Source organism: Harpia harpyja, chromosome 3, assembly GCF_026419915.1.
Source record: "Harpia harpyja isolate bHarHar1 chromosome 3, bHarHar1 primary haplotype, whole genome shotgun sequence".
NCBI classification, from domain to species: domain Eukaryota; kingdom Metazoa; phylum Chordata; class Aves; order Accipitriformes; family Accipitridae; genus Harpia; species Harpia harpyja.
In genome coordinates, this window is record NC_068942.1 from 65,159,548 (window position 1) to 65,173,721 (window position 14,174).

At 42.4% G+C, this 14,174-nt stretch overlaps 1 protein-coding gene across 1 annotated transcript in view; it reads left to right on the plus strand.

The window, feature by feature from the left end:
* Positions 1 to 692: 692 nt before the first annotated feature.
* Positions 693 to 14,174, plus strand: part of LOC128140187 (ras and Rab interactor 3-like) — a 174,376-nt gene continuing 160,894 nt past the window's right edge. The window contains exons 1-2 of the mRNA XM_052783723.1: positions 693 to 932; positions 3,403 to 3,513. Of these exons, the coding sequence (XP_052639683.1) occupies positions 776 to 932; positions 3,403 to 3,513 (268 nt within the window). The 5' untranslated portion in view covers positions 693 to 775. The remainder of the gene's footprint in view (positions 933 to 3,402; positions 3,514 to 14,174) is intronic.

Consider the following 14,174-nt stretch of genomic DNA (forward strand, 5'->3'; position numbering starts at 1 on the left):
CGTACCCGTCCTCCCTCGGACAGCCCCGCCGAACGCCACACGCAGGAGCGGGCAATTCCTGCGCCGCTTAGGGGAAAGGATTAATTTAGCCCGTTAAGTCCGCTCCCCCCGCCCAGACACCCAAGAGGAGGGGGAGGGGAGGGTACGTGCGCGTTGCCATGGGTGCCGGAGGAGCACCCAGAAAGTTGCGGGAGAGGGGCGGGGAGAAGGGGGCCGGGCCGGGCGCTCGGGGGAGCGGCCGCCCGCCCGCCGGGGCTGACTGCCCGCTCGGCGCTGCGCTGAGAGCCCGGGGGCCAGCTACTCCCGCGGCGGCTGTTCCGCCCACCTGCCGCCGACGGCTGGCGGCGGGAGGGAAGAAAGAAAGAAAGGGATAAACTTCAAACTTGGCCGGGGCGGGCAGGGAGCCGCATGGATGCCGCCGTCCCTCGGTGCTGGCTGGCAGCCCGCGGCACGCTGCGGGGCGGCCGCTGACAGAGGAGCGCGGGGCGCCGCCGCGCCGCTTCCTCCGCCGCCGGCCATGCTGCGTGTGGGGCGCGGGGCTCAGCCCGGCCCCTAAGAGCGACGCCTGGCCCTCCCCACCTCTCCGGTCTGCCGCCGCCGTCCTCCCCGCGCCCCCGCCCGCCTCCACCTGCCTCTGCTTCGCCGCTGCCGACCTTCGGCTTCTCTCCGCGCTGCAGCCCGCCCGACATGGAGCCGTCTGCGGGAAGCCACCGGGAGTGATCCCCGCTTTCCGACCGACCTGCTGGCCGCCCCCTCGGCGCCCGCGCTTGCTCCCATGGAGCCGGACGAGACGCCGCTCGCCCGCCCGAAGACCATGCTGCTTATGCTGAGGAAAGTTCGCAAGAGGCGGGAGATGCTGCTGCAGCAGCTGGGCTTCATCTGCGCCATCCTCTTCTTCGTCTGGTGCATGTCCAGCCTGCTCTCCAGACTGGGTGAGTGGCTGCGGCGGCGGGACCGGCGGAAGGCGGCGGGGCCGGGAGGGCGGCTGGAGGGGCCCGGGGGCTGCCGCCCCGCGGGCAGCCGGGGGTCGGCGGGGTCAAGCGTCCGCGGCTGCTCCCCTTTTGAGTTTCTCAGTGGAAATACCCCAGCGGGCGGGCGAGGCGGGGGAGCAGCGCGGGTTCCTCCGGAGAAACCCCCGCGCCGAGCAGGTGCGTGGCCGCAGCCGTGGGGAAAGGAGGCAGCGGCGTCGCTGGCGCCCGGTCGCCAAGGGCTTCCCAGCACCGAGCCCGCCGTGCCTCTCGGAGGGCTTCGGGTCGGGAATCGCGGGGCAGCTGCGTGCCTGGGAAGGGCCCTGAAGTAGGTTCCCCCTGCCGCTGCATCAGAGCTGAATCCTCTCCAGCCGCTTGTGGTCCCCTCTGCAACTTCGGGCCACCTTTCATTTTTATCCTTAGGCTGTAAACCTCCATCAGCTACAACTGCTTCTTTGCTCCATCTTTTCCTCCACCCCACCCCACCCCACCCGCCCCCCCAGTGTGGATTTGACAGAAAATTCTGTATTTTAGGCAAGGAACAGCGCTAATCTCATGTTTTATAGAGAGAGTCTGTTGCATTCTTTGTGCAAGTGCCATGTTGGTAAACTGATGCATTTATAATTAACTCTATCATTCCCATTCCTTGTTTGTTTTGTTGGTTTGTTTTGTTTGGGTTTTTTTTTTTTTCCCCACCTGCTGGCACAGTTTGAGCTGTAAGTGTGCAGCTTCAGGCCCTCTTCCTGCAATATGCTTTGCATCCCTCAGATACGAAGTCTAAGGTTGCTGGGACAGCACATGGGTCTCTGGGTAGGACTGCCAAGAATCCTTGGGGATTTAAGAACAAAATCAAATTAAGCCCAGATCCTATGTCCATGTTTAATATAAGAAAACCAGATTTCAGCAGAATTAGGATGGGTCATCTGCTTAAATTAAAGCTGAAGTTAAAATGGTGCTTTAGGGAAGAAAAATCTGATGGAACTTGTCATACTTTCTAATGGTCTTGTGCTCAAATTATTGCCTGGGTTGTTTGAACTATATCTAGGATGGCAACAACCTATCCATGTAAGAATTCAGTGTCTTAGACCATATTAGCATATTGCTCATTTAGGACTTTAAACTTTTTTTTAATTGTGGTTTTAGAGGTAAACTGTTGCTTGCTTTCTTTAGAACTGTGTGTCATGCCTATGCTTTTTTTTTTTCTTGCTTGCACCAGTTACTTATTTTCATAAACTTACTGGTTTGTGAAAGCAAGTAATTTGGATATGATTATGTTTACATAGTTTGGGGGTGGGTGTTGCAGATAACAGTTTTCCAGAACTTTTTTAGATTTACATGAAAAATGTCATGACTAATGAAAGTTTTTAATCTCCTGGGTTATCAACTAAATCCCTCATAACCTAATTTTTGGTGGTATGCTGCATCAGGTAGTTTTTTTTCAGCTGGCTAATTACAGTATATTGTATCCATAAACACTGACCATCTGTTCTCTATGTTTCTTATAATTGTGGCGTCAGAATATTTTAGCAAATACTCTAGCCAAACTAACTTCCAAGCTAGATTTTTTTGCGAGAGTCACTGTAACACAAGCACAAGGATTACATGATGACTGAATATAAACTCTAAGATCAGCCGCGGAAGAATATTTGTTATTATAATATGTTCATTTGAAATGGATGAGGTTGAGATGGAAGTGATTTAATTAAGAGGTTCTATTCTTCCCTTGATTATTATAATTGCATACCCTGCATTATCACAAGTGCTCCTTCTATACTCTATTCAGCAAGTTCCATTGAGAATGCTTCTGGAATATGAGTTTAGGCAAAAGTTCCATTGACTTCTAAAGAAGTTTGTTTTTCTTAAGACTTGAGGGATTCACAGTGCAGTTATTTGCCATTTTCTTTGACAAGTTATGCGGGATTGATATTATCAAGTAAACCCAACACTGAAAAGATCAGCCCCTAGACTCAGAATAAACCAAAATGTAACTGGAACATGTCCATAAGGATTTTTATTTTTTGAGAAATCAGTAATGTAATATGTGCAAGTGCAGATGACTAAATGGAAGTGTGATTGTTGCTCATGTCAGCATAGCTGGGCTGGGCTGGTTTCATCTATAGGAATGCTAAGTGTTGAGTTTCACAGGTGCAGGCTTCAGCATTTGTTTGCTGCAGAATATTTTCCCATTGTGGGTCACAGCCAGGTATTCTGTTAGCCAGAACATGCTAACAGCTCTGACACTGGACTTTCATAGCTAGTTCCACCCTTTATAGCTAGAGGCACCTAGCACATATATGTCTTGGCATGTGCCCCAGTCACACCTTGATTTTGCTGGTCTGTCCATGCTCCTCGCTAGTGGGGGCATATAGTACAGTTAAGATGATGCAGGAAAGTATCAGTGATAGTGGGCATAAGCTCTTTCTATTTAATACAGGACGAGAATCAACTATTGGAGACAGACGCGTTTTGTCGGAAATATGGAGGAATAGAAGGTTGATGGCGTCACCTAACGGGACGCATGAAGAAAAGAACTGTACAGAGCCAGGTAAGATGGGAAAACTTTGCAGTGTCTTAGAAGCTCTTGAGATGTATTGCGTAGTGGTGTCATGACCAAGCTGCAGTGATATGTTAGGGTAAATGTAAAAGTGTCAAACTTAAAAAAAAAAAAAAAAAAAAAAAAAGCAGGACTGTTCTGTGTAGAAATAGTTTGTTGTGCTATATAATGCCATGACTTTATCTTTCAAAGGTAAAAGTTAATGTTCACGCAGAAGAATGTTTTGGGGTTATGAGACTCATGCTGACAATTTGATTTCTCTAATTTTGTTTCTTTCGGTGATTATTCCTATCTAGCTGATGCTGTGTATATTGCACAGGTAATAAGAGGTGTACTCTTCTTGAAACTATGGGTAGCTAAACATGCAGTGTTTGAGATACCATCTGAGCACAGTAATTTGTGTTCATTACCATTATACATTTAATCACATTTTCCTTGTTCAATGATTAACTATGTATTCAGAGTAGGAATTTATATTGTGTGGAGGGGGATGATGAGGTAAGTAATATGGAAACCCTGGAATCCCTTTTACCTCAGGGTATCTATCCTGGCCAGGTGATAAGAATTGATTGAGGGCAGGGATAGATGACGCATTTTAATAGCAGTGTTAGTCCCCAATGCTTTCATCTTCCCATCTGTCTTTCCAATGTGTATTTCCTTGCTCTCTCTCTCCTTGCCTTTCTGTGGTTTACGGTGTGTGGGAGACAAAATGTTTTGCCAATGGCACTAGCCAAATTAATTAAAAATTCAGATTTATTTTTTTAAAATATGACTCTCTGATCAACTCTGACGACAGCAGAGCCTGTGCCTTCTTGCAAACAGTATCCCCAGTTCTCGGATACTGTCAGCCCCAGGCAATAAAAGAGTTTGGAGCAGTACCCCTCCTGCCCCGCCCCCCAGTTACATGTCTGTTGTAATGCTGAGGCACCTGTTGATTGAGGATCACTACTGTGCTTATGCACTTCTGAGAGAGGAGTGGAAGAACGTTGCAAAAAATATGTGGGTCCAAAAGCTTTAACTGTATCATCTTGATGTCCAAGAGCTGCTCTGTGCTTCTGTTAAGAACTTTGTGGGTTAGTTTGCTGTTATCTGCATCTGTAACCTTATGATGCTGTTGATTTGTCTGTCAAAGTTGTTCACAGACAAGAAAGAAGACAAAAATGACCTTTTAGAAACATGTAATTATTCTTGATGAATATCAGAAAATACTATTCTTTCCCACTCCTCTTCCATTTTTTTTCCACATATGTGGATGCATCAGTGTGATCATGTCTGAACACATACTTGGCAGCACAATTGGAGACAAGCCAACAAAGGCCACAAAATCATAGAAGCTGGATCAGAAAGATGCCCATCAAAGTTCTTGATGGGGATTTCCATTTAGTATGAATGAAAACTTTTTTACAATGATATGATAAAACTGCCAAGGGAAAACGTATACTTATGTGTAAATTGGAATACCAGGAGCAGTGTTGACTTCTCCAGATGTTTAGAACAAACAGCTCAGCTCCCTCTATTCCTATAAAATTATAAGATTAGTTTAAAACCAATTGGAATAAATAAACACAGTCGGGTCATTTTGATGTGCTTTCTGAAATTCAGGTCGCTGAGGTGCACTTCTGTCTGTAACCACAAGAACTGTACACACGAGAGGCCCAAATATGCCACAGGATGCTGAGGGTTTAAGAAAAATATGAGACTTGCATTAAATTCATGATTTCTAGTCACAGTGCTGGAATTAGCCTTTCTTTTTAAAGGTGTTTCTTCTGTTAGAACACAGATTTACAGATCATATATGTCACAGGATTGCAATTACAGCATTTTTTAGTCACTTCCTGTTATTCTGCAGTTATGTACAGCTTATCTCTCTGTCTCTTCTGCAGCTGAAGGGGGGATTTAGATGCTGCAAGAGTGGCTAGATGTAAGATAGCTGCAAATAAAGGGAGCATCTGAAAATACCTGAAATTGATGTTTGTTGGACAGGAATGGGTCTGTAGGAACCCATGACTGTTATTGCTCAGTAATAACTTTTGTGGGTTTGGGGGGGGGGTGGTGGTGGGGGTGGTGGTTTACTTCTCTCCCCACCCCCCCTCATTTTTGTCTGGTTGTCAGAGATTGAGATTTGCCCTGCAATGAGAAGAAGGTACAATGACCTAAAACCTATCAAAAAGGAGCAAGTAGCATAGTTCATCTCCATGGGAATGTAGCTTGTGTAACCCCATGACTTCATCTGGAGAAGGTAGTCCCAGGAAAGGTCAAGAGACTTGATCAAGATTGCATAGAAAATTGGTGAGAGAGAGTGTGGATTTTTAGTTGGAATATGTAAGCTTTCAGTCATGTGCTTATCCCAATGTAATGAAAATCTCAGGAATGTGCTGTCAAACCCTTCTAAATGGGTGGACTTTATTTCTGGTCTTTTTTTTAAATCTTAAGAACAGATAGTTAATATGTATATTATGTTGTATGAACACAGTCCTCTCTGTAGGCTCCTTTATGAGAAGTACTTATTCTTACCTACGTCATTTCTGTATATGCCTTAAGCATTAGGGGCCCTGCAAATGCATGGGTGTGTATATGGTACATAGCAGTTTTCTTATGCTATGTGGATGTTTTTCTATGTGTGTTTAGGATACAAGAACTTCATAATACTTTGGGAAATTCAAGTTCTTGCTGAGAGCCTGTTAATCCTTTGTGTCATTGCAGTGCTATGGCTGTGCTCCCTCTTTATTAGCTTCCCACACAAGTCTACAGCTTTACTTCACTTTTCCCAAAGGCTTTCAACAAAGTTAATTTATTTACCACTTCAACCCCTTTTCTTACTTACATGCAAATAAAAAAAAAATCCCCAGTTGTCACAAATTGCAGCTATAGAAGTTTGTAAGACCGTGAGATCCTTGCAGTTCATGACAGTGGTAAGAAAGGCTCACCCTTGGTAATACATCTTGGGAGAAAAACTCCATAAGCTTCTAGAAGTAATGTTAGAAGCTTGTGGAAGCTGCTGTCTGCTAGAAGCTCACATAGCCTGCACTGTCTGAGATTGTCTCATTTACTGAAGTAGATAATTTTGTATTGCGTTATTCTGGAAACATTGTTAATGCTTCTGGGGCTATTCTATCAGAACAGAAAAAACTTTGAAGTCTTGGCAATGCTGCTTTAAAAAAGAACCCTGAGGGTCTGACAAAGGAAAGGAAAATATGTATGTGTGTATATATATGTGTGTGTGTGTATGTATATATGTATGTATATATAACTAGAGGAGAAAGGTTTTTCTAACATTTGGAGCTTAGAATTAAGATATTCATGAATATCTTAAGAGGTGCTACACGTTTTTTCTGATAGTAACTATTCTGCAGTCATAAGGAGTTCTAGATACTATCTGTCTTGTAACAGCAGCAAAGGAACTGTAGGTCAGCTGCAGGAAGGAGGTGGAGCATTTGTGAGCATCAAGCCAACCTCAGTTCTAGTCTGGACTAAGACCAAATCGTCACCAAAGTTAACGTGGTGTGTAGCATTTTCCATTAAAGATCCTTCCTGGCTTGAAACTTCCCCTTTGTTGGAAGCTCCTCTGCCATGAAAAGATAAAAGTCTTTATATTGTCCTGGAGCCAGGCTGGAGGGCTTATAGATTGTATGTAGAAGGCTCTGGACTTCAAAAATTTCATGAGAGCCTGGGATTTTTAAGTTATGAATCTTAGGCTTTTTTCATATTGAGTTACTCTCTGGATGGCTGCTGTTGGTATCCCTCTTTGGGGGAAACAAAACTACCTTTTCTTTATGGCGCTGAAAACTTTTCCTGGGTAAATTCCTGTGGGAGGAGTGGTTGATCTGACCCTCACTTAAAGCAGAGCGATCAGAAAAGGAGAGTAGTTGTCTCTAGCATCTTAACAGATCTCATTAGTTTGCAACCAATTTTTTTGCCTTTTCCAAGCTCTCACTTCCATCTGCCATCAGCTCACTAGCTTGCAGTGCCATCTGCCCAGCAAGTCTGATTTATAGCTTCTCTGCTCCAATGGCTCGCTGCTTGTTTCAAAATGTTCCCATGACTCCACGTCCTCCAGAACTCTGAGTAACGTTTCTAGAGCAATTACAAGCTGGGGTGACCGGGTGGTGCGATGTTTCTAACCATGTGACTCCACTGGGTCGTGTTAGGCTGTTAAAGCAACTGATCTGGACTCCTTTCAGTTGTGAATATTTTCAAGTAATTCCTGTATACAGTACAGAGGATATTTAAACTACTTGGCTGTGAATTAGAAATGTATTGGAATATATTTCCATTAGTCTTCTGACACTAGTCAGTGAGCTGCCTTAAAATTGAAAGTCTGGGGTTTTCTGTCCAGCGGTTTGTCAACCATGGACAGTTCATGAGCTACGCTGATTTTAAATAGCTGGGGATTTGATTCAAGTGTGCTCCTCCTATTGTTATCAGTGGGTAAAGATAAATTGTGGGTTGGGGGAAAGGCAGGGGTTAGCGTTTCTTTCTGAGCCATGCTGCCTTTTTACTTTAGAACTAAAAGGCACATTGTAGCAACGCTTTCTGTTCTTGCAGTGAGAGAGAAAGAATCAGTCCTCTACAGTGAAATAAGGTGTGTTTCCCAGTGGCATGTGTATAACTGAGTTCTGGATCAGGATCAAAAGTCATTAAGTCCGTGTATGTTTTACACTGTTAGTTATAACCTTGTGGACTGATGTAGGATGTGATACATTGTAGAGAAACTACAAAAATCTTAGACAGTTTTGTTAACATACCATAGAGAGTACAAGAGTCTGTTACTATTTCTACAAAAATCGATGATGGTGTTCTCACTGACTAGAGAAGACAGGACTGACCTTTCAAAGTAATTTTCGAAAAGGATAGAAAAAGCTATTTCTTGTACGTTTGTTGTAAAGACATTATAGGAAGCGTAGATTTCCATCCATTATATTTAACAAATGTGGTACTTAGTTAAATGCATCATTCTCAATATGCTGTATTGATATATCCTTTTTTTCTAAATCCTTATAGACGCCTTAATATATAAGATCATAAACTTTGTGTAATAAATGCTGATCTAGACATACTTTTGTTGCTAGTGGAATATGTCATTTTGTGCTGATGTAAATTCTCTTTAAATAATGTGATAACATGTATTTCTTTTAAACAATGTGCTTGTGATCTTCCCTAGATCAAACTTCCGTTTTGTAGCATGGATAAATGCCTTAGACCTCCACTTTTAAGGAGGAGGTATTAATAATTTCACTGTAATCCTTTGTTTCATGAACAGTCTGAATTGGTAAGCTCAGCATGACCTGCAGGTTCTCTTAGTATGCATTCGTATGGTACATAGCACAGAAAGACCATGGTCTCGTTGAGGTAATACAGACAATAACTGTGTTATGTTATTTGCAAATATTTCCCACTAGCCTTTTAGTCAGACTTGCTCTCTGCCTTGATGCATAGAAAATGTGCCACTGTTGTAGTAGATAGATTTATCGATAGTGCATACCTGTTCATTTAAAGTGTTTCTTTGCTCCAATATCTTATGACCTCAAAGACCAGGAAATTTACCAGCCTTAAATATCCTGTTCTTGTGTTGGTCTAAAAAGAAATGAAAATGAGGAAAGGTTTAAGAAAAAGTTTCTTAGTTGCTTTATGCATATAGTATTCACATAACATATAGATGCAATGTCCAGCAAACGTGTGTGTGTATATGTGCACAGATGCACATATTTATGTAGTGGAAAGACTTACTAACCAGCTAGCATGTAGCTTATTTCTGTAGCTGCTTGTCACATGCTTGTGGTGTCTTATTTGTTTTGGGTTGTTCCCGCTCCCCGGTGTCTCTGGACTCACTCTTGTCCCTGTAGATGCTGAGCGGTAAACTTTATTGATTGTGTTCTCACTTGGATGGTTTCTGTTTCCAGGGGGAGATAGATGTGTGACAATTTAAAACCACTTTTAGTGGACTAGTTGAGGGCAAATGACAAATGTTTAATGGCAAGTTTTTCTTGTGTGGCCCCCAAGGTCTTCTAATCAGAATTGACACCTAGGTTTAGGTTGAACTTCTGACACTCTTTGCCTGGCTTATTGATGTGGGTATTAAAAGGGTTGGCAGGTAGATGTCATTGAAGTTAATTGGGAAAAGTTTTTTGTTTAGTTTTTTGTGAAGTAGTTTAAGAAATGTGCTTTGTTTGAAGCTAGAATTTAAAAAATAACCAACCTGTTCTCTGAGCTGTTCATTTTCTAGCAGTGTATTAATACTGGCATCCAAAATAGTAGAAAGAAATGAGACAAACATGTCTCTGTGCTTTGGCTCAACCTGCCAGTGGCATCCCCTGGAGAGCTGAGAACAGAAAACTAACTCCAGGGTAATTTATCCATTTCCCCAGGTCTAGGTGCCAAGTTTGCAGGAAGTATTTTAACACACAGTAAATAAGTGTCTGACTAAAATGCCATTTAGAGATGTAGTAAACAAGGGCAAATGAAACAAAAAGAAATACTATTCAATATATTACTGTATATTCTTAAATGTAATAAAAATGTTACTTGATATAATCTTTATTTCATATGACTCAGTTTTATTTACTGTTGGTTTTGGTCCAGGAAGAACACTGTGGATAAGGACTTTTACAAGCTAAGTCTTTGCTCTGATACCAAGAAGCAGGCTTGAAACAAAAATCAGAATTTCTAAAATGTAGCAACTTCAGAACCAAATTTAACATCTGTGGACACAGGCCCTTACTTTCTTTGAATGGAACAAAACACCCAGGCTGAATGCTCTGGAGTACTAGACTAAGATGTAAAGTTTCCCATATTAGCCCAGCTCTAATATTTAGATGTCTGGTTGCCTATATTTCGAACTACATTACCTAAACATTTCTCAAATGTTAATGTTGCAATAGTGCAACATCTCTTTTTCTGTGACTGCAGACAACTCAGGCAGACAGAAGCTGTGTAAATTAGTGACCTGAGGTCAAAGAGGAAATATGTGGTAGAACAAAGAATCAAATCCAGATATCTCAGTCCTGATCTAGGCTCCTGCAAAGATGATGTTTGAACAGAAGTTTGGACTAATATGACCTCCTGGGGTTCCATCCAACCTGAGTTTTCCTGTGATCTGGTATGGAAACTGAATGAAATACATTTCACTCAGGACATATTTGAAATCCTGAACTGGGGATTTCAAAACCAAGTTAATGAGACTTGGGCATGTAGATCTCTGTGGTATCGCTGACTGTTTCACACTTAATGTGGGATAGTGTGTGTGTATTTAGATCTGTTCTTCACTAGTATTACCATGCAGATAGACCTTTCTGTGTGGAAATCTGCTCCATTTTCCGCTCAGAAAATTGTGCTCTATAAAGGTCGTGTTTAAATTTACCCATCCTCGTCCATGGCAATTTCATTTTCACTCCTTGCTTTTTACCTTATTGTTTGTGACATGTCACCACGTACTGCAGTTGAGACAGAAAATACTGCTGTCTTGCTTTGTATCGTGCACAATTGTTACCACACCTCACTTGACTGTTGTAGGAAGTGGGTTGAAAAGGCATTGTAAATAAGTCTGTGAGCATTAATCCATACCCTTGGGGTTGGTCTAGGACAGAGTCTTTATGAGGTACTGAATTATTTGATAGAAGTTAAAACTGCGTTCATTACTTCATCTCCATGCTCTCAGTGTCTCATCAGTCCATAACTTGGACCACCAATGTGGAGGATTCAGGCAAAACTGGACAAGCACAGAACTGGGCTGTAGGGAAGTAGATTGTGAAAAGCACCTGGAGGTAGAAAATGGTCACCAGAAGCTGCAAGAGGGATAGAGAAACTTGGGATTTGGAATTGGGTGGTAGGAAGACTAAGATTATCCAGTCATGGAGCCTGGAGTTGGAGGATAGGTGAAAGGAACATGATGAGTAAAGGGAGGCTGAATTTGGATAATGAACAATGGGAGAATCCTGAGCTACAACTCTGTCTCTCTGAATCTCAGTGTTTGTTTGAGGGTCAAAATGACTGATTTAAAAATACTTAGGCACAGTGTGCAATTTCATTACAGTAAATTAATTTTAAACTTTGTTCTGCTAATATTTCTAAGGACCGTCGTAACTGAATTATTTTTTTCAGAAGTTACAAAATTTTATTACACATATCTATTACTGTATTCATTAATGCCAATGACTTTTTACAGAATAGATGTGGTTATCCACCTAGCAGGCTGAGAATATTCCATGAACCTGCTGACAATTAAACTGGCATCACTCCTGTTCTACAGGAAGGTAAGACCTTCAGGCAATAAAGAGTGATGGTTTCCTTTATTCTTTACAGTTGACAGATGCTGAAGACATTATAGTAGAAAATGTAATAGCCTTAGAAACTGAGTCAAATTCATTCCTGCTGGGACTCTGCTGATAAGTTGAAGTACAGCAGAGCGGACACTTCAGGTAGAACGCAAGCTACATGTACATGTGCTCATTCAATTGTTTCCTTTTTTGCAACATTAAATTAACAGTTTAATGTTAATGACAGGTGCTGTGTTAATGATCTCGAGAGAGTGACATTCTCTACCCATAATGGGGAACAGTGGCAAATGTACCTTCCTGCAAGCAAGAAGATAATTTAGACTCTGCCTGTTCAGTTTCCATACATACTTGCTTGTTGGACTATTCTCAAAGATTGCCAAAACCTGATGAATTATTTTTCCCTTGCATATGATGCACTCATTTGTTCAGTGGGTTGAGGGTAATATGACTGGATCTATTGCACAGAGGTATTTAAACCTTTGAATAGCAAGATGTAAATATTCACAGATGGTGGGAAACATTTAAACTTTGGGAATGGTAAAGTTAAAATGGATGAAATTTATGTTTAGAAGCTCAAAGAGACTGAAATGGGGAAAATAGATTTCCCCCCCATTTACTGTGAATCAGTATGCGCTTTGAATTTTGTAAGCTCCTAGCCCAAAACATAGACTCTCAAAGAGAGAGGCATTTGTTCTTTAGGGCTTCTGGGAGCATATCTGCACTGTGTACACTCCCTTAACTCCACTATGTCATTACAGCTGTGACAGTTTACAGCAGTTGAGGTTCTGCCCTACAGATTTGTTGCTGGATGGTGAGATGCTGTTTCTGGTTTAGTTCTTTGGTGAGAATCTTCTCTCTTTAAAAACTTTTTCGTACCTTCATAAAGGTTGCATTCTTTGCCTGATTACATCACACTTCTTTAAATCCCTCCACAGGATCTTTGGCTACTGTTGCCTAAAATTGTAAGGCTTTTTCTTACCTTCTTAAGCCTTTCACAAACCTTCCCCTTCCCTGTTGCTGCTAGCCTTTGTCTGCTTCCTTTAACCTGCACTGAAACTTTGAGATGAGTTTCCAATGTCCATTTGCCTTTTCTTCTTATTTTTATGTAGCCCCTTGCAGATCAGTATGTGAAAGAAACTGTCTGGAATATTATAATTATCTCCTTTTTTGAATCTCAATTCATGAGCCATGAGTATCATGGTGCTCCCAGGAGATTGGCCAGCTGGGATTGGCTAGACAGGGAAGAAGTCAAAGCTAGCATATTAATTAGTCCTGTTTCAGTCATGCACAGAGGCTTTGCGAGTTGAGGGTGGAAGGAGAAGAGGAGGGTCCCTATGGAGCTATAGCATTTTCTGTCCTTGTTGTGAGATGCAGTGGCAGTCCCTAAGAGCACCTAATGGAAATGGACAAGGAAAAGGAAAAAGAAGACTGAAAAAGGCAAAGTGACTTGCCCAAAGTCTGCAGGGAGGGTCAGTAGCTAAGCTGCGTTTTTTTCCGCCCTTCATCGTAAATTGTAGCCATACTAAGTTCATTGAGCCTGGAGCTGTTGCTGCTACCACCATGGCCTCTCTGCTCTCCTTCCTGATCAGCTCATAATGACTTGACTCTTTTACTGTGCTTTTTTCATAAGAAATGTAACTTTTCACAGTAAAGATGTTTTTTTCCCCTGCCGTATGTTTTTACAAAGCCTAACATGGGGCACCAAGACTAGTTACTAGTATAAATGGGGCAATGATATGCCCAGAACTGCTTCAGTATACTGAATGCTTTTGATTTATGGTGATAGCTAAAGGTTGTCACGTGAAGTATCCAGCTTGTCTCTAGGAATTAAAGCGGTTACCACTTCCCAGCCAGTTATACCAGATAGCTGAATGCTACATTACAGAGCAATTATCATTTCTCCTTCTCCTCAACTTAGAGGGAGAAGGACTGAGGGAGGAATCTTGGAACTTAAAGATCTTTTCAGTTGCTCCCACAAAGGGGTAGGGAGATGCCTGGCTGGCCCATCTGTGGGCCAGCTGCTATCCACAGAGAATGGAGATGAAAAATTGTGACTAGGGAAGTTGCAGGTCTCTGCTGTGGTGATGGTTCTACCACTGGGGAATGTTTTTTTGGGGGACCACTGTGTGAGAGGGACTGTATAAATACCAACACTCCTTTGCCATACCAGGGATAAAATGAGACTTCTTGTTGCTTGCAGGCTGAAAAAGGAAAGAAAGAAAGAGTTCAGCAGTATTTTCTCATGTGTGAGCAAACCTGTACTTGTGCCTGACTCTAAGGTTTTTTGAATATTTGGGGTTTTATTATTTCATTGGGGGAGATGGGGGGGTGAGGGGAGGCTTTGTCTGACTTTTGAGTGTGGAACAAATACTTCAGATT